We start from the raw sequence: 19,186 nt of genomic DNA on the forward strand, positions 1-19,186 counted from the left end.
AGAAGTGAACGTAGGGCAGAAAATGTGGAAAAATATCAATTAAACGCAGTAGTTATTCTTTGTGTTTACATTGCTGTGAATCAATTTCTGTGTAAAATATAAAATTTATGAAGATTCCTTTAATGGAGCTTCTTCTTTTGGAATGTTGAACCAGATAGTTGAAGACCCAAAATTGAATCAAAATATATTTATGTAGGTGATTAACATCTAAATATACTTGATGCAGAGATTGGTTTTCCAAACTGTTGTAAAATAGAATATGCTTTTGATTGTCGTTAGAAAATTGTTGAATTTGAAATGAGTAACAATTGGTGGCATCATCCACATTATAGTTCGCTTATTTCAATTTAAAACTTGGATTTTGTTTTTGTTTTCAAAAGAAGGTATTTGTCTTTGTTTTTGCCTGAATGTCCTGTATCAGTGTGTTCCGTTTCAAAGTCTTTTGAAGTTTTTCCAAATAAGCCTAATGTGATTGTGCACCATTTCCGTAGGTGCTCCATCATGAGTTGCTGGCTATTCGAGAGGCATGTATTAAGCTAGAAAAGGACTACCAACCTGGTATTACTTTTATTGTGGTTCAAAAACGACATCACACCAGACTTTTCTGTACTGACAAGAACGAAAGGGTAGGAGATTTGTAGTTTTCTTACTTTGGAGTGTTTGTTTTAATATCTTAAATGAATAAGAAAATATCCAGCAATTTTCTGAACTGACTTTACTCTGGGTTTGCTATCTGGTTTTTTTAAAAGCAACATATATTGCTTCATAACTACTTTGACAATCATAAGCGCCTGCTTTAAATCAAGTTTTTTTGTGTTTTCTCACTTGTTGGATAATTTGGTCACTAATCCAAATACCTGAATTAGCTTAAATTATTAATTGTTGGCAGAAAATAAGATGGTGGCATGTCATGTGTCTAAAATAATAACCAAAAACTAGAGAAACTCAGATCGAGTGCCATCGTTGGATAGACAAACAAGGAATTAATGTTTTGAATCTAAAGTTGTGAAGGAGAAATTTTCAGAAGAAATGAGGTTAGTGACTATCCTAGGAGCAGCAACTTGATGGGGTCGGGGTCGGGGTCTGCAGGTGACGGGGATAAAGTTGATTCTCAACAGCTGCAAGGTAGAGTTGGCATGTCCAACAAAAGCAGCACTACGCTTATCAGAAGGTTTTATAATGTCAAGGTTAGACCTGAAAAAATGAAGTGGTGGAAGTTAAGGTGAGGAGAGCAGAGAAATGAATATGACTGACACCAAGTAGATAGCTCTTAATGAAGAAATTTAGTTCTGGCAAGGGTCTAGAGTGATGGGGCCAGGTGTAGAGGGTGATTGGAAATGGGTGAAAAAGGGTCCAAATGGTAGGAAGAGGATTCCTGTGCAAAGAAATAGGCACAGAGCTGAAGGTGAGAGACAAAGAAATCAGGGCCATATATTTCTTGTGAATCATTCAGATTCGAGAGGCATGTATTAAGCTAGAAAAGGACTACTAACCTGGTATTACTTTTATTGTGGTTCAAAAACGACATCACACCAGACTTTTCTGTACTGACAAGAACGAAAGGGGCATAAAGAGATAAAATTTAAGTCCTTTCCTGAACACGCATCAATCAGCATCAGAGATAGGTCAGTTGGTATGGCAATTAAATGACAAGAACTAGATTAGAAGAAAGGTTGGAGTCAGAGGAGAAGGGGATTGGAGAGCATGGAGGGAGCTTTCCATTGGGGCATTGGCACATTGTCCTTGCTACGTTTGATTGAGATGATAATGTTACCAATACTAGATTTTCAGGCGTGAGATCTCAAATGCAGTAAAAATAAAACTAGAAATCTCAGGTTGTCACTTTTTTATAGTATTTAATTGAAAGGGCTGCCTCTCGGAGCCTGTGATGAGAAGAGTTTGATTTTTAGAAAGGTGAAAAAATCTAAATTTTAATGCAGATAATGGTGAATAATTTTCATTTCAATATGGTCTTAAATGTATACTAAATGAAATTGTTGCGCTTGTGACAGGCTGTGAAGTTTAGCTGGACCATATCACAAAGGTATGCATTAGCACTTCTCTGTATGGCACAGACATCGTTTAAAAATTCAGCAAGACTTTCCCCAGAGTCTTGGAGACCTGTGACCTTTTGTTAAGTATTGCAGTAACACTCATTTAACATAAGGGGCAATGTAATCCTTGGTGGTCTGTAGAAAGAAGCAATGGTATCTGAATCATTTTATCTTGTATGCTCAATCCATAGATTTCTCAGGAAAAGATAGAAGTTGTAGAGGAATAGTTTAAATTCAAGCTTGTAAACTATCATTTGGCTTGGCTTTTTCCATTGTACCCTGTGCTGATTTGTATTAATCACTTGCATTTTGCATTTTCTTTTTAGGTTGGTAAAAGTGGCAATATTCCAGCAGGCACAACGGTGGATACAAAAATAACACACCCATCAGAATTTGACTTCTACCTGTGCAGCCATGCTGGCATTCAGGTGGGTTTTTAAAACAAAACCCAAAGGCAATTACCTAACAATCCAGGTTTTGTTACCTGCAAATTTCAGTATGCTCCTAGCTCACTACTACTAACATTCTATAAACTTGAAGTGATCCAAAATTCTGCCCGTGTCGTAACACAGTTAAAGTTCCATTCATTTTTCACTCTTTTGCTTAAAGACCTGCATTTTGATTTAGAAACATTCATTTTCCTTCCGTTCCTTATGTGCCTTATGCAAGTATTTGTTTGTTTGCTTTTCTGCAACCCTGTAAGATACTCAACTGTGTTACCAAGTGCCGAATCAATCCTGTTTTGGAATAACAAACATTTTGCACTTCTCAATCATCTTTAATATGAAAAAAAAACAAGGTGCAAAAACAATGCTAAGCCAAAGGGGAAAATATTGAGTGGACTTAAAAGCTTGATCAAGATGACTTTAAAGGTAGTGGTCACAGCAGATGGAGAGCTGGTTTGAGTAGGGAATACTGACACATGAGGTTTTCATCACTTCTGTTTATTAGACAAAAGGAGCAAGGAATGCATCGTGCATCAAAGTTGAAGGAAATTGAAAATTGAATTGATGCAATTGTAAGTTTGGAGAAAGTTCTCTCTGGAGGTGAGGAGGAAGAGAGGTGACCTGATCGAGGTGTACAAGGTAATGAGAGGCATTGATAGAGTCGATAGCCAGAGACTTTTCCCCAGGGCAGGACTGACTGCCACAAGGGGTCATAGCTTTACGGTGTTAGGAGGAAGGTATAGAGGCGACGTCAGGGGGAGGTTCTTCACCCAGAGAGTTGTGAGTGCATGGAATAGTTTGCCAGTGGTAGTCGTGGAAGTGGAGTCATTAGGGACATTTAAGCGACTGCTGGACATGCACATGGACAGCAGTGAATTGAGGGGAATGTAGGTTAGGTTATTTTAGTTTTGGATTAGGATTATTTCACAGCACAACATCGTGGGCTGAAGGGCCTGTACTGTGCTTTACTTTTCTATGTTCTAAAGTTGGCTGGGGAGGCAATACCAGGAAGGAATTTAAACACTCAGGAACTTTTAGGTTTTTGGGGGCTAATTTAGGATAACGAGGATCAAATTGATGGGTAATTGTTACCCATTATCTTTGGTATACCAGCGTTTTGGATAAATTGAGGTTTAGAGCATTTGGAGTAGAAGGCTGATCAGAAGAGGTGTAGGAAAGTCCGTATAGCTGAAGGTTTCTGTAGTGAATGGGCTATGACAGGTAGTGAACAGTGATGTGCAGCTGGGAGCAGACAGTCTTAGTGTGGTGTGATCCCAACTGATGGTAATACTGTATAAATCAGATCACAGAATGAAACGGCTTGGTGGGCCTTATTTTTCAATTTTGTAATTAATTTACATGATGGTTGCTTAATGAACCATATTCACATGATGCTGCAGGTGTTCTTTTTCAGTAGAACCTAACGTTACAGCACTAAAGAAGAGGAAAAACCCAGCTAGATGTGTAAATTATGGTTAGAAAGTTTTTTAACACAAACATTAATACGAAAATTCAACCTGTTTTCCAGCACTAACTTGTCGTAGAGACTCAATCCTCGAGAAATACTACTACTTTTCCAGCTTTTAAATATTTGTTTAGTTAAAGCATTCCAGTTTCTTCCTCTTTGAGACTGTTTTTACAATTACTTTGCAAGTCTATTAGCACAACCTTTCACATTTGTGATGGCCTAAACTTTCTCAGTTGTAACAACTTGAAGATTTTTATTCAAGCTTTCCTGTCTTGGAAGCTTCAGGTTAGGAGCCACTTCTGAGATGACTGGTTCCCCTGAATTGAACTGTGAAACTCTGTTCTGTTCGGAGAAAAACTATTCACTTCTGAACAGAACTGAGTTCTTCGAAGATAATGGGAGCTGCAGATGCTGGAGAATCCGAGATAACAAAGTATGGAGCTGGATGAACACAGCAGGCCAAGCAGCATCTTAGGAGCACAAAAGCTGACGTTTTGGGCCTACACCTGTAATATTAGCTTTTGCGCTCCTAAGATGCTGCGTGGCCTGCTGTGTTCATCCAGCTCCATGCTTTGTTATCCTCAGTTCTTCTGAACTAACTTTGAACCTTCTATCCTGCAGTCAAAACTAAAATAATGGCCTTAATATGTTTGTATCAGTGATAATGGGAACTGCAGATGCTGGAGAATCCAAGATAACAAAGTGTGGAGCTGGATGAACACAGCAGGCCCAGCAGCATCTCAGGAGCACAAAAGCTGACGTTTTGGGCCTACACCTGTAATATTAGCTTTTGCGCTCCTAAGATGCTGCGTGGCCTGCTGTGTTCATCCAGCTCCATGCTTTGTTATCCTCAGTTCTTCTGAACTAACTTTGAACCTTCTATCCTGCAGTCAAAACTAAAATAATGGCCTTAATATGTTTGTATCAGTGATAATGGGAACTGCAGATGCTGGAGAATCCAAGATAACAAAGTGTGGAGCTGGATGAACACAGCAGGCCCAGCAGCATCTCAGGAGCACAAAAGCTGACGTTTCGGGCCTAGACCCTTCATCAGAGGGGGGGATGGGGAGAGGGAACTGGAATAAATAGGGATGGGGGGGGAGGCGGACCAAAGATGGAGAGAAAAGACGACAGGTAGAGAGGAGAGTATAGGTGAGGAGGTAGGGAGGGGATAGGTCAGTCCAGGGAAGATGGACAGGTCAAGGAGGTGGCTTGAGGTGGCAGGAAGGAATGGGTGAGAGGAAGAACAGGTTAGGGAAGCGGAGACAGGCTGGCTGGTTTTGGGATGCAGTGGGGGGGAGGGGACAAGCAGGGCTGGTTTTGTGATGCAGTGGGGGGAGGGGAAGAACTGGGCTGGTTATCCATTGTACCCGGTGTGGCTTCCTCTACATTGGGGAAACCAAGCGGAGGCTTGGGGACCGCTTTGCAGAACACCTCCGCTCGGTTTGCAACAAACAACAGCACCTCCCAGTCGCGAACCATCTTAACTCCCCCTCCCATTCCTCAGGCGACATGTCCGTCATGGGCACCTGAAGGTTGCAAGAACAGCAATTCATATTCCGCTTGGGAACCCTGCAGCCCAATGGTATTAATGTGGACTTCACCAGCTTCAAAATCTCCCCTTCCCCCACTGCATCCCAAAACCAGCCCAGTTCTTTGTTAGCCGTAATATGTTTATTCTGCCTATCATAAACTCAGAATTATAAATATCTGATCCTTTAACACAATGGGGGTTCCCCCAGGCATATGCAGTCAAATGTTGTCTTGTAATTGTTCAATTTGGAACAGTGATCTAAATGTGTTTTCTGACCCTTCATTAAAAAAAATTGAATTGTCCAAAATAGGTCTACCTCTATTTTTTAGTCCAGTTCCCAAAAATGATTACTGCAAGTTCTAAAGAAGGTTAAATTTTTAGAAGCTTCACTTGAAGTTAAATAACAGGCTGTGGTTTTAAAATATTCAAACAGTTTGATCCACCTTGAAACGGTGGCAGGAAGAGAAATAGAATATGTGACAAAGAACGGACCAAATTTTCCTTAATGAAGAGAAATGAAACAGAGTTAAATTTCTAGCTTTGACTACTCAGTTTATTTTGTGTATTACTTCTATGGGAAGAGGGAATCGCTGGCATAGCCAGCATTTGTTGCCTTTCCTGAAAAGTCCTTGAACTGACTTTCTAGGCAATTTCGGCAGAAAGTTACAAGTCAATCACATTGCTGTGGATCTGGAGTCATGTATAGGCCCTGGCAGATTTCCTTCTCTGAAAGAGAAGGAAATCAAAGGAGTTTTTATGATAATTGTTAATAGCTTTATGGTTGCTATAATTGAGTGTAATTCTGTATTCCAAATTTTATTAATTTAGTTTAATTACACCAACAGCCCTGGTAGGGCCCGAACATGATTCCCCCAAGTGTTAGCCTCGACCTCTGGATTACTAGTCTAGGGACATTACTGTTTATGCTATTGACTCTGGTTCAATGCATCATTTAGGTGGTGTAATATTGCATAGAAAATATTAATCAAGAAGATCAGCGTGTCTCTGTGGACTTCAGATATCAAGCTAGTTTGAGTACAATGGCTGATTGACAGTAACAGTGTTTCATGAGTATAAGTAACCAACCAATCGCTTCAGCGATATTTGTTGAGCAGAAATTTTGGTCAGGACACCACGAAAAAGCTCTACTCTTCAGATTTTCGATCTTGAACATCAACCTGAACAAGCAATTTGATTTAAAGCGTGCTTTGTTTCCTAGAGTGTAAAGGCAGTAGAGTCTGGGATGTCAAAAGTAGCTCTTAATGTCCTGCAAAGCAATTTGAGAGTTTTGAACAGACAACGAGGAAACTAACCAATTGCTCAACTCGTCCAATTTTAAATTTGTGCATGGTTAGACTAGTCAGTGAAAAGCCTTCAATAATATTTTGCAAGCCTTGATTCAGCCTGTTTTGAATTTGCACATAAGGACGTGTAATTTTAACCCAGTATTTTGTCCATCTACTGAAGATCGACTGCTATAAATCTGTCAAAGATGCTATTTAATTCGTGTGGTTCTGTGCAAAAGCATGCAATCAATTCATTTTCCCGTCTTTTGAAGACATTGATAAAACAGCATTATCATCAGAATCCCAAATTTAAGTGGCATTTCAGAATAGGTGCTAGTGTAATAATCTAGTTAGGATTCCAGATAATAGGTAAGATAGTGCATCGGCGAGTTGTTTTCTAAACATAGTATTTCTACATTACTTAAATAAGCAATTGAATATAATTATAAATGAGTTAATAATTAATTGTATTTTCTAGGGGACGAGCAGACCATCTCACTACCATGTGCTTTGGGATGATAATCGCTTCAATGCAGATGAACTTCAGATCCTCACATATCAGCTTTGCCACACGTATGTCCGATGTACGCGGTCGGTATCCATCCCAGCTCCAGCCTATTATGCTCATTTGGTAGCTTTCCGTGCCAGATACCATTTGGTGGACAAGGAGCATGACAGGTATGAAACCCTTTTGAGACTTTGACTGTTTTATTTCATCTGTAAATTTTGCGCTGCAGAAACAGATCTGTTACTGTCGAGGGTCTGAACTACAAGGAAAGGCTGATAAAACGTTAATGTGCTTGCCATGGAACAATATCTTTGAGAAGTTAATCCAGAGACCCAGGCAATGTTCTGGGGACGTGGTTTCAAATCCCACCATAGCAAATGGTGGAATTTGAATGCAATAAAAATCTGGAATTAACAGTCTAAAGATGACTGTGAGTCCATTTCCAATTATCAGAAAAACCCATCTGGTTCACTAATGTTCCTTAGGGAAGGTGGCAGCTATCATGTGACTCCAGATTCATAGCAATGTTGTTGACTCTTAACTGCCCTGTGTGCAATTAGGGATGGGCAATAAATGATGTCCACACTCTCATGAATGAATTAAAGAAAGGGACTTTATAGAATACACAAAATAGTGTCATGAGTGGAACTGATAAATGTGGAATATCACCAGATAAAACTCGGACAATGTGGCTGAGATTCTGATCATCACGACATCCCTTGCTGGCAACATCCTGGGGCTTATCATTGACCAGACAATGAATTGGACCAGCCATATGAATTCTGTGGTTATGGGAACACGTCAGAAGCTATAAATTCTACAGTGAGTAACTCCCCTCATGTCTCCCAAAGCCTGACCACCATCTACAAGGTACACTTCAGGAGTGTGATTCAGTGCTGTGAATTTGCTCAAGAGGAATGCACCTCCAGGATGAATCAGCCCACTTGGTCGGCAACCTATCCACCACCTACAACATTCACTTGCTTCACTGCAGTGAATGCACAGTACAGCAGTGCTCACCATCTCTACAATGGGTGATCATTCACCAAGGCTCCGCCCACAGTAACTTCCAAGCCTGTAGCCTCTACCGCCTAGAGGTCCAAGAGCAATCTCTTGTTTGGACTACTAAGCATCTACAGTCTATATGACACTTCTGTCTTATCGCTTTTAAATCTTCCTGTGAGTTCCCTCTTCTTTCACCCTGACCTGGGTTGCATCTCTGTCTTTGGTAAAGAGACCTCAGCTATTTCACCTGACTCCTGGTACAAAACCTCTTTTTTGGCCCCTGCTCCTCCTCTTACCATCAAATGATGGTTGATAATAAGATGCATAGGAACACCACCACTTGTGCCTTATTCTCCATACCCAAAAAACCACCCTGACTTTCAGTTGTGTCACAGTCCTGGATCTCTGTTCCTAACAGCGCTGGGAATTAAAGCGATCTAAGAAACGTACCACCATTTTCTCCAGGGAAACTCCAGATGGACAGCACACTCCTGTCTCAGGAACAGATTTTTTTAGAAAAGCTTTAAACTGTTTAAATTTGGGATGAGTCTGAAGAGGTTCTTCAGAGAATTTAACACTTGGACAAAAGCAAAACTTAAGATGTGCTAGAAAACTGAAATAAAAATAGAAAATGCTGAAAATACTCAGCAAGTCTAGCAGCATATGTAGAGAAATACAGTTATCATCATGGAAGTGACAGTCAGTAGAGGTTGAAGAAGTCCTGCAGTGCCTTTCTTGGGTGAATTGTCATGGACCCACAGAAATGTGAATAAAGATGGTTCAACAAAGGTGAAGCTGAACTGGTAGTTAATGTTCAGGAGAAACTGAACTAGCTGGACCTCTGTTCTCTAAAATGAAGAAAGGTAACTCGGGTTGCGAGGGCTTTGATTTCAAAAGGGGTTCAAATACAGAAGGTGCATCCACTTAGGGGCAACAAATACCAAATAGTTACTAATAATCCATTTTGAGAAACCGCTTCATCTAGCAAGTGATGGGAATATGCAACTCAACTGCAGAATTTAGTTTAGGAGAATCATTTAGATTCATTTAAGAAGCTAGGTAAATGGAGGAAGGAAGAGAAAAACCACACCTTCGTGGCAGTGCATTCCATTACCCACCAACTCGCTGAGTAAAAAAGTATTCCCTCATTTCACCCTTGCTTCTTTTGCAGATCTCTTAAATCCATGCTTTTTTGTTCTTGTTCCTTTTATGAGAGGGAACAGTTTCTCCCTTTCTACTGTATCCAACCTGCACGTGAGTTTAAAAACCACCTTTCAAATCTCCTTTTAGCTGCCTTCCTTAAAAGACAACAGTCTCAACTTCTTCAATCTGTCCCCATCACTAAAGTTCCTCATCCCTGGAGCTATTCTTGTAATTCGCTTCTGCACCCTGCAATGAGTTCACATCTGATCTAAAATGTGGCATGCACACCTGCACGCAGTATTCCTGATGAGGACAAACAGATGTCTTATGCAAGTTCAACATCATCTCCTTGCTCTTATCCTCTGTCTCTATTAATAAAACAAAGGATAATATATGCTTTACTTCCTGCTCTCTCTAACTGTCCAACCACTTTCTGTATATTCCAGATCCATATTCCTGTGTCCCCCCGCCTTTAGAATTGTGTCTTCTAATATTCTTCCTATCAAAATGCCCCACTTCACACTTCTCTGCAATGAAATCTATCTGTTATTTATCTGCCTACTCCACCAACTCGTCTGTGTGCTTCTACAGTTTACACAGTCCTGTTCACTGTTTTCACTGCTTCCAGGTTTTGTCATATGTGAACTTTGAAGCCACCCCGACAGACCAAGATCTAAATCATTAACATATATCAGGAAAAGTGTGTGTCTAAATAATGATCCTGAAGAAACTCCACTACCAGTCTTCTGGCCCAAAAAATGTTTCCTATCACACAGCCAGTTTTCTATCCAAGTTGCTACTGACCCATTTATTCCATGACATACAACTTCGCTCAAGCTTGTTGTGTAGCATTGTATCAAATGCCTTCTCAAAATCTATGCACCTCACATTAACAGCATCACCTTCATCAAGCCTTCTGGTTACCTCTTCAAAATACACCAAGTTAGTTACGCGAGTTCCCTTTTAGAAATCCATTGTTCCAAATCAACCCACCTTTTTCCATGTAACAACAAATGCTCCACTCTCCAGATTGTATCTCCCCCAAGTCTAGGGCAGACTGAAAGATTGTGGCCAGTATACCTGCAAATTCCACTTTCACTCACTTAATGTCTATATGACACTTCTGTCTTATCTCTTTTAAATCTTTGTGAGTTCCCTCTTCTCTCACCCTGACCTGGGTTACATCTCTGTCTTTGGAAAAGAGACCTCAGCTATTTCACCTGACTCCTGGTACAAATCCCTTTTTTTGGTCCCTGCTCCTCCTCTTACCATCAAATGATGGTTGATAATAAATCCAGAAATGAATTCAGAAGGTTTGTTTTGTACCCAGACAGCAGTTAGAATACAAGACTTACTACCAAATGTAATTGTCATAAATAGCATTGACACAATAAGATGGGAAGCTGGAAAAATACATGAGGCCAAAACAGATACAAAGTTACACTTGATGGGGTCTGATGAAGTAAGGTGGCAGACTTGTCTGTTACCTAAACTAGTTTTGCTGTAAATTTTATGTAGTGCATTAGATGACAAGTTAAACTAATCTTGCTCTTTTCTCTCCTTTTCAGCGCCGAAGGGAGTCACACATCTGGCCAGAGTAATGGCCGGGATCAGCAGGCTTTGGCTAAAGCTGTACAGGTTCACCAGGACACTCTGCGCACTATGTATTTTGCTTGACAGGTGTCCTAAGTTGGGATTTCTGAACAGAGCTGGGCTAAGACCAGACCGGCTGCATTTTCCAGGCAGTGTAGTGATGAACGAGCAGTTAATGTGTTTCTGTTGCTGTGTACATTGCAATACCTTGCAGGCCTCTTTCAACTATGAGGTAAAATCTCACCTGCCTGTCAATGTGTGAGTCAAATTGCCTGTAAGTCTTTTCTTGAACAGCAAAAACAGGGAATATTAGGCTTGTAATAGATTTCTTGATATGTAGTCATGAATCGAAGTTAAATAACTGCAACTTAATCTTGTTAGTTAAAACTAGACTGGAGACTGTTGTGGATAGAATAAGAAAGTATTTGGTGGAAATATTATAACATGCAGCAGCAGCATATTTAATGGAGGTTACTTAGGACTGCAATATTTGGAAAAATTGTAAGGATAGTGAGAGTCTTTAAAGACATAGTAATCCCGACTGTTGGCTTCAAATGGCAGAATTTTGAAACTTGGAATTGAACATCAACAGCATTCCTTTTATTATATCTGGAGTTTTATCCAGTGAATTCAGTGAAGTCTACTGTAATACAGTACTGTGAAGCACGGCCATCTTGTAAGTGGGTAAGGGAAAAAAGTCTTTTAACACTGAAAGTAAGTTTATGAAGAACTAGTGCTTTTCCTTTTTGTGCAGGCAATATATTGTATTGGTTTGACTTTCTCAGCAGTTCTGAGATGTCATCTATGACTATTAACAGAAGGAATGCAGTCTCTTTTTAAGATGTGTTTAGTAGAAAATAATGGTGTGTGTGTGTTTGGAACAATTAATCTTTGGAGACAATCTGTAAAAATAACAAGAACAGATGGGCACTACTATTTTATATATTGAGCTCTTAATATTTTTGTAAGATGCTGCAATTGTTTAGTTCTCGGATCTCCGTACGATATACCAGTGATTCAAAAGTGACATTTTTATGCTGTGGTTATCTGGTCGGCCACTGCTGTGGCTTGGCATCATATCGAATATAAGGATTACCATGACCATCACTTCACCGATTTGAGTTCAGTTATTACAGGTCAGTCAGATGAGAACTATCAAAATTGAAACTTTTTAGCATGAAGTAAATTTTAACTACCTCGTGGTTATTCTCATGCAGCAAAAACAGAATGAGCACATGCCATTGTTATGTTCGCAAAGCAGTTCAAAGATGGTGCTAGGTTTTTGCCATGAGGCAAGCATTTTTGTAATGGTAGTCATCTAAATGATGTAAACTGATCCCTGGATTAAGATCCATCCTGAGATTGAAGCCAAATCTCTTTATGATTATCTACAACACCTTTTCAAAGGCCTATATGCACTTGTGACTCAAAGCATTGTATAAAGTATCCAGTTTTATATACCTCAACCCTGCAAATGTTCAAATCTATTGGAAGGCATAACCAGCATAAACTTCAGTGTTAACAACTTGCGTATGTGGCCATGAATAAAAACCATATTTTACATAGATATTTAGGATACAACTTCTGTTTTGAACATCATGTGACAAACATATAGATACAGGCAAGTCTATTGCAGAAGTGTTAGATCAACTGCTTTCAACTATTTCTGTATTTGGCTACATTTTTATACAAGGAAGGTGATAATGCTGCAAATTGTGTTACACAAATGGGCATATTTTGCCAAACAAGTTCAATGTTTTTAAAAAACTTTTTTTTTATGAAATGTCTACTGAAAAATTGATGAGCAATGCTTCTTAAAGAAAATGCAAATTACATGTTCTCCTAATGCTTCTTCTGGAATCCTGTAATTTTTTTCCACTTTATAATTTTAAAACTGTTTGAGGAATGGATGTAGCAAAGGACACAGTAAGTGTATCAATTTTCAGTACTGAAATAGTTCTATTGAGACTTCTGAATAGTTGTGAAAAATCTGTAGAAGTGGAGTAAGTCTTTGCCACACTCATTAGTTAAAACACTAAGACCATTCAATTTTTCAACTTGGGATACCCAAGTTCAAGCCTGAGTCTCAGCTGACCTAACTATTTAGGTTTCCTGCATGGTGAAGGCTGATAAAAGAAAGGGGACTCTTTTTCAGAAAGATCGAGTATAGCTAACTGGTTCATTGGCCAAAGAACATGCATTACTGTCCATGAAAATCCCCATGGTGGGCTGCAGTGTAACTTCAGATATGCAGGGCTACCAATGTGGCAATTAAAATAAGTGACAATATAGTAAGTAGTGACAGCATGATGAATACTCAGGGTTTTAAAGTCTGCACTTCTTTTACAATGGGGAAATATGTCATAATTAGGGCGGATATTTATAAAATGCTAATCATGGAAATAAGGGATTATTTCACTGGAATTGAGATGGGTGTGAGGTGATGTTAGAACTTAACCCCTTTTAAGCATACTAAAATCAGCATGATAATTTGATGAAGCAGTAGTTGACATTCATTTAATTTTGTTTTCAAGTGGATGATTGAACTTCAAATTTGTAGGCTAGACGGAAGCTCTGAACCAAAGGTTTATCTTATTTGAGTTGCTCTGTTTATGGATTGAGTTCAAGGAAAAGTTTTATTGAAAAATCTTCAATAAAAATGTTCCATTGTGTTTCAAATTGTTTCATCCCATCTAATGGGAGGCAGAACAGCTCAGTGGTTAGCACTGCTGCCTCACAGCACCAGGGACCTAAGTTCGATTTCACCTCCTGGTGACTGTTTGTGTGGAGTTTGCACGTTCACCCTGTGTCTGTGTAGATTTCTTCCGGGTGCTCCAGTTTTTTCCCACAGTCCAAAGATGTGCAGGTTAGGTGGATTGGCCATGACAAATTGACCGTCGTGTCCAGGGATGTGCAAGCTAGGCGGGTTAGCCGTGGGAAATGTAGGGTTACAGGGATGGGGTGGGGTGTGGGTCTGGGTGAGATTTTCTTTGGAGGGTTGGTGTGGATTGTTGAGCCAGATGGTCAGCTTCCACATTTTAGTGATTTTATGATTCTATCTGTTCTGCTTTCTTTTAACACATTGACTAATGCACTTATTTGATAACATCCAGCATCCAACTCAGCTTGGGCAGCTTTAGAAATTATGTAGCCATAAATAGTTACACATAGCCATAAGTCATTATTTCTTTGATTTTTTTTTGTCATTGCCTACAGTTGGATGAGTAGGTTGGGCTGTTTATTTAGAACTGGACAATCCTTAGATACATATCTCTGTCCCACTTTTTGGGGCAGATTTGGTTCTTAAGTGTCCTTAGCTATTAAGCAATCTCTAACCAGCACTACAAAAAGTTTACATCTTGCTTCAAAGTTATGGGTGCTACTGTAAACTGGCCCCTGTATTCTCTGTTCTTGTGCTATACATTGACAGTCATATCGACGTTAAATTAGAGACGAAGAATAACAATGAAGTGCTGTGATCAATGGATTGCAGCAGCTCTTGTGAAAGTTTATTGCAGTCACTGCCATCTGACAAATAATTGGTGCTGCAATTGGCTGATTAAATCTGCCTTATAAGTTACTGCCATTGGTGGCCAACATTCAACTGGGATAATTATTCTGATAACCTGTAAAAACAAAATTGTAGCGATGCAGCTAGAGTGTAAAACAGTGTAGTATTTTAAAAATGTAGCAGAATTCACCGTGGGAATTTAATAAACCATTAGTGTTTTATTGTAAATGTATTTGTGCATAATTGAGAAATATTAATGCTTGTAAATAATTTTGTAAACTTCAATGTAAACAACCCAGTAAACTGAAAGACTAATGACAAAGTTAAAAGATGATATCAGTTCATTACAGAATTTTCTTTTGTATTTGTTTCTTGTAAGATGCTTGCCATCTCTTGGCTGTGACAGTTGAGAAACATGGCGACGTCTGGGGTAAATTAAGTGAGCACCTGGAAGTTAGCGAGGTTACTGTTGTCTTAAATGTTACATACTGTCTCTCTTTTGAGAGTCTTCACACTAAGGACAATATCCAGCCTATGTGGCCTTCTTTCAAAAACAAAATAATCTTTTCTCAAAATTTGAGCCTAACAATGTCCATGTTTGTTTTGTAAAAATATCTTTATAAATTGCAATATATGGCTTCAGTAGTTCCACTGCATGTCATAATTGTAATTTCAAACACTGATCAATCAGTGTGTAAAACATACTTGCAGTGCACTTTCCACAAGCCTTTGCATTAGTCAGAGAGGTGCTAAAAATAAGCTGCATCTTGTATGTGGTTGCAAGAGAATTTTTGTGCTTTATTTTTCCTAGTCGTATCCACCGAACTAATACGTACTAATATACTAGAAATACAACTTAATGAATGTCAAGTTGATGTACCCTTATTTCATAAAATTTAAGTTATCTATAGCCAAAATCCACTGTCGACAATGAAGATATCCAAGGATGTTAGCAATAAAGGCCTTTTTTGTTTTTCAAAGGTTTAAACTTTTATATTAACATATTGAAGAAGATGCAATTCTATGAAAAATTGACAGCACCTAAATTATAAACGTGGAAATTTGATTTTCATTTATCTGACCGGTCTGGTTTTTTGAGCTACATGATGCTTCAGTGAAAAATTGTTTAACCCCTTATTTTCCAGTAGGGTAAATACAGATGTTGAATATTGCTGAAAAGAGAGGCAAGTTGCCAAAACCTCTTGTCATGCACTCATCAAGACAGATACTAAATGTCTATTTCAAACTATTGCAATTTTTACCGCAGGTGGAAAGGGTGCTGATTGACTAATCCAAGTCAATTAGTCAACCAGTGCATTGTCATTGAGAAAGCAACAGGGTGCTATATGCCTACCAAGCTCCCAGGTAATTCAGAAAAGGTGCAAGACTTAAATGTAGTTGTTTTGTATGCAGATAACTGGAATATAATCAGTCAAGCTCATAATGTGTTTAATTTAAGATTGCTAAAAGTGACAGGTATCAATATGCGGGATCTCTTCCTCTGCAAACAAAAGTCAATTTGCCAACAAACGTTTTTCTTGCATTTCTCTAAATAAATATAGATGAAAAATTTCAGCAACATGTCTGTATTTTCAATAATAAAAGGCAGATTCTTCTGAGCATTATCAGTGGAAATAAACTTAAAAGTCTTGATTTGGGATCATCCTAATTGCATAGTGTAATTTGGAGAAGGAATGGTAACAAATCATTTACGAAATGTAGAGAAATAAAGGATTCCATTTATAATCCTGGGACAAGTCCATTTGAAGATTTCAAGGCTATGCTATGTAGCATGTATCCAGCCATATGTTGTATCACTAATGTTAACACATGGTATGATGATGACATCTTTGACCTTGCTGCAATTTCTATTCTTTGTAGTTGAATAATTTTGCATTGGGTTTTTGCTGGTTATCATTTTGCTGGTAGTCTTGCAGAAAGGTCTAGATCTTGTGCTTTCTGCTCTGTTCAGAATCATACTGCTGCCAGTTTTATTTTTGGTTTGTGAGCCTAAGCATTGAGTTATTGTTCTTTCATTTCTTCCTTAAAGCTTTAAAGTTCATATGTTGATGCAAGATAAATCAGATGATGTAGTAGCAGAGTCGTCATCTAAAACCTCCAATCTGTAGTTTAGAAAACATTTTTTAAAAGAAAATGTTTGAGCAGCCAAACCATGTTAAGCAGATTGTCCATAACATGTCACTGTACACTTAAAGAAGAAAAGCTAATGCAAAAGGCACATCTTCAATCAAGCTATTCATGCAAAAAAAAAGGTGCTTTGGAAATATCTGAAATTCAGAAATAAGCTGAAGATGTGTGTCAACTGTCTTCTGTTTGCCTCTGATTAAAATGAACCTACCAAAACATTGGAAAACAAACTGTAAGGCCACTTAAGGAAGTGATGGTGTTTCACAGACTGTTCTATTTGTTTGAATGCTCACCTTAAATCTTGAAGTAAAAATATAATTTGTGATATTTCATAGATTTATTACTTCTGTGAGGGAATGGAACGAGAACTCAGTGCCAATATGGCTGTGCAACATTATATTCACTTTGACTGGCCTTCCTTTTATTACTTTGGCCTGTACTTCCTTAGAAATGTGGATCAAATTTCTACATTTAATGCTCGGTAAACTGCTTTAATACAAGTTATCATCATACTGCACAAGAAGGAGACAAAAGAAAACTTAAATTTTTCATCTGTTTTGAGCTCACCTTGACCTATTCCTTCTGCCTCCCAACCAGACAAGCCATTCCCAGCCAAACCTTCTTGCTGGCTGGTTGAGTGATTTGTATTTTTTTAAAGTTTGAGCAACAGGCACTAACAGCCAGGAGAAAACCTGGCTGCTATTTGCATTTTTCTTTTGTTTCCCAATCCTGACCTCTGCCCTTGAATCTGGACCTACCTCAATATATTAGTTGTTTGCTGCAGCAGTGATGAAGAAATGGCATATTTCCCTGGTCCAAAAACATAAAGACCGAAATGAACATTTCAAAATGTAATCCTAATTTTTTTTAAAAAGTTTTAAAATGGTGCAAAGTTGGGTATACAGTTCTGTTTTCCTCTAAAGTTGATTATAGTGCTTTATTTTGTTCTTCGTGCCTTGTGTAATCATCCCATTGCATGTCAAAATCTGCTGGCGGGCTTAAATAGCAGTGTATGACTATATTGTACGTAAACTGCTTAAATGAACAAAATAGGTTGAAAACTTAATATATTTTGAGAAGTTGTAAAGCATCGTTATTTATGCTGCATAGAATGATCAGTATTGTTGCACTTTCTCAGCAGTCACTTATGCCATATGACGGCTGTTTGCAGAAAAAAACTGCGGAAAAACGAGGTGATCGGGACAATGGTTTTGAAGAGAGAAAAAAATGCTACTTGTAAATCCTTAAGACAAAAGAGGATTTAAAATATTTTCAAGTACCTCAAAAGCCTGACATATGCTGCATTGATAAAGTTTGAATATTCTTTGTTTTGCTTTTTTTTGTTTTGAATTGCACAAACTCATCTACCTTCTGTAACTACTGCATTTTAAGATGTTGGCTTGTTTCCTTTTTATGGGCACTGGTAAAATTGGGCACAAAGTGGACTTCCAGCAAATTTTTATTCATGCTTTCATGTTTTAATCTAGGGTGGTTTTGATCCTGAATGCAAATTGTTTTTTAAATCTTTTTAACCAGCACAAGTGAGGTTTGTTACCTAACCTAGTGTTTGTGGTCCATTTGCGCTTGAATGAGCAGTTTACACTCCTGTGGCAATGAGGATTTGCATTGCTTGCAGTTTGTTTTACTAATGCTGTGTAAATAGTTCCTGTAGGTTAAATTTGTCCATTCCTTTTTCAGTCAATATTTTTTAATGAGTTGAATAACTATGCTGTAAACTCTTGACAAAATATGATGTATGAGTATTATATATGAATTTGTGAATCTGAAATATCAATTTTTTGACTAGCAGTATGGTATGATCATTTTCTTAACAAATAAACTTCTGTAACTTTAACTACTTGCCCACAAGTGATAAATTAGTTTCTTAGTTATCTTGTCTTCCGTTTTCTCAGGCCTTATTTTCACTCAGTACTGCAATATACAGTCCCACCAAGAAAAGAGCTGCATATCATGGATGATGATGTTACAAACCCAGTTTTGAGTAAAAGGAAAAATTACCCCTTTTCCTGAAGGAGCTCTGAAATCTAATTCATACTATACATTAGTTTCTGCTTTACATATGAAAATATGCTCCAAAATGTAAATCCCTCCCCAGACATTCCTTATCCAGCCAACAGTGTGCCATTAATTCCTGCTGAGGTTACCATGAATGGCCCTCCTCAACCTCTTTGCTCACCTGAGGCCCAGTGACCCTCTGGTTAAACCACCACTAGTTGTGCCTATCCAATGAAAGAGCAGTTCTGTGGTTTCCTTTACAACTTTTTATATATCTTCTGATGGGGTTTTTAATTTGGTGAAAAACGAAACTCTAATGCAGTTCTTTTCATGGGTACGGTCCACAGTGATTGAATGCCTGCATTTAGTCACTTTTCATTTATTAGTCTAATTTATTAATTTCATTTTTTAATCTGGAATAAAATTAAGAAGTGAATTAGCCCAATTGCAGTAATATAACTCCTGTTTGTCAAA

General features: G+C 38.4%; 1 protein-coding gene across 4 annotated transcripts in view; it reads left to right on the forward strand.

Annotated features, from left to right (window-relative positions):
- Positions 1-18,551, forward strand: part of LOC125451790 (protein argonaute-2) — a 98,141-nt gene extending 79,590 nt beyond the window's left edge. For 3 of the 4 annotated variants that reach the window (XM_048529367.2, XM_048529368.2, XM_048529371.2), the window contains 4 exons: positions 492-626; positions 2,381-2,482; positions 7,267-7,466; positions 11,013-18,551. In XM_048529367.2, the coding sequence (XP_048385324.1) occupies positions 492-626; positions 2,381-2,482; positions 7,267-7,466; positions 11,013-11,121 (546 nt within the window). In that variant the 3' untranslated portion in view covers positions 11,122-18,551. The remainder of the gene's footprint in view (positions 1-491; positions 627-2,380; positions 2,483-7,266; positions 7,467-11,012) is intronic. The other variant, XR_009445790.1, reaches the window with a different exon arrangement.
- Positions 18,552-19,186: the final 635 nt, after the last annotated feature.

This window comes from Stegostoma tigrinum, chromosome 5, assembly GCF_030684315.1.
Source record: "Stegostoma tigrinum isolate sSteTig4 chromosome 5, sSteTig4.hap1, whole genome shotgun sequence".
Classification (NCBI taxonomy): domain Eukaryota; kingdom Metazoa; phylum Chordata; class Chondrichthyes; order Orectolobiformes; family Stegostomatidae; genus Stegostoma; species Stegostoma tigrinum.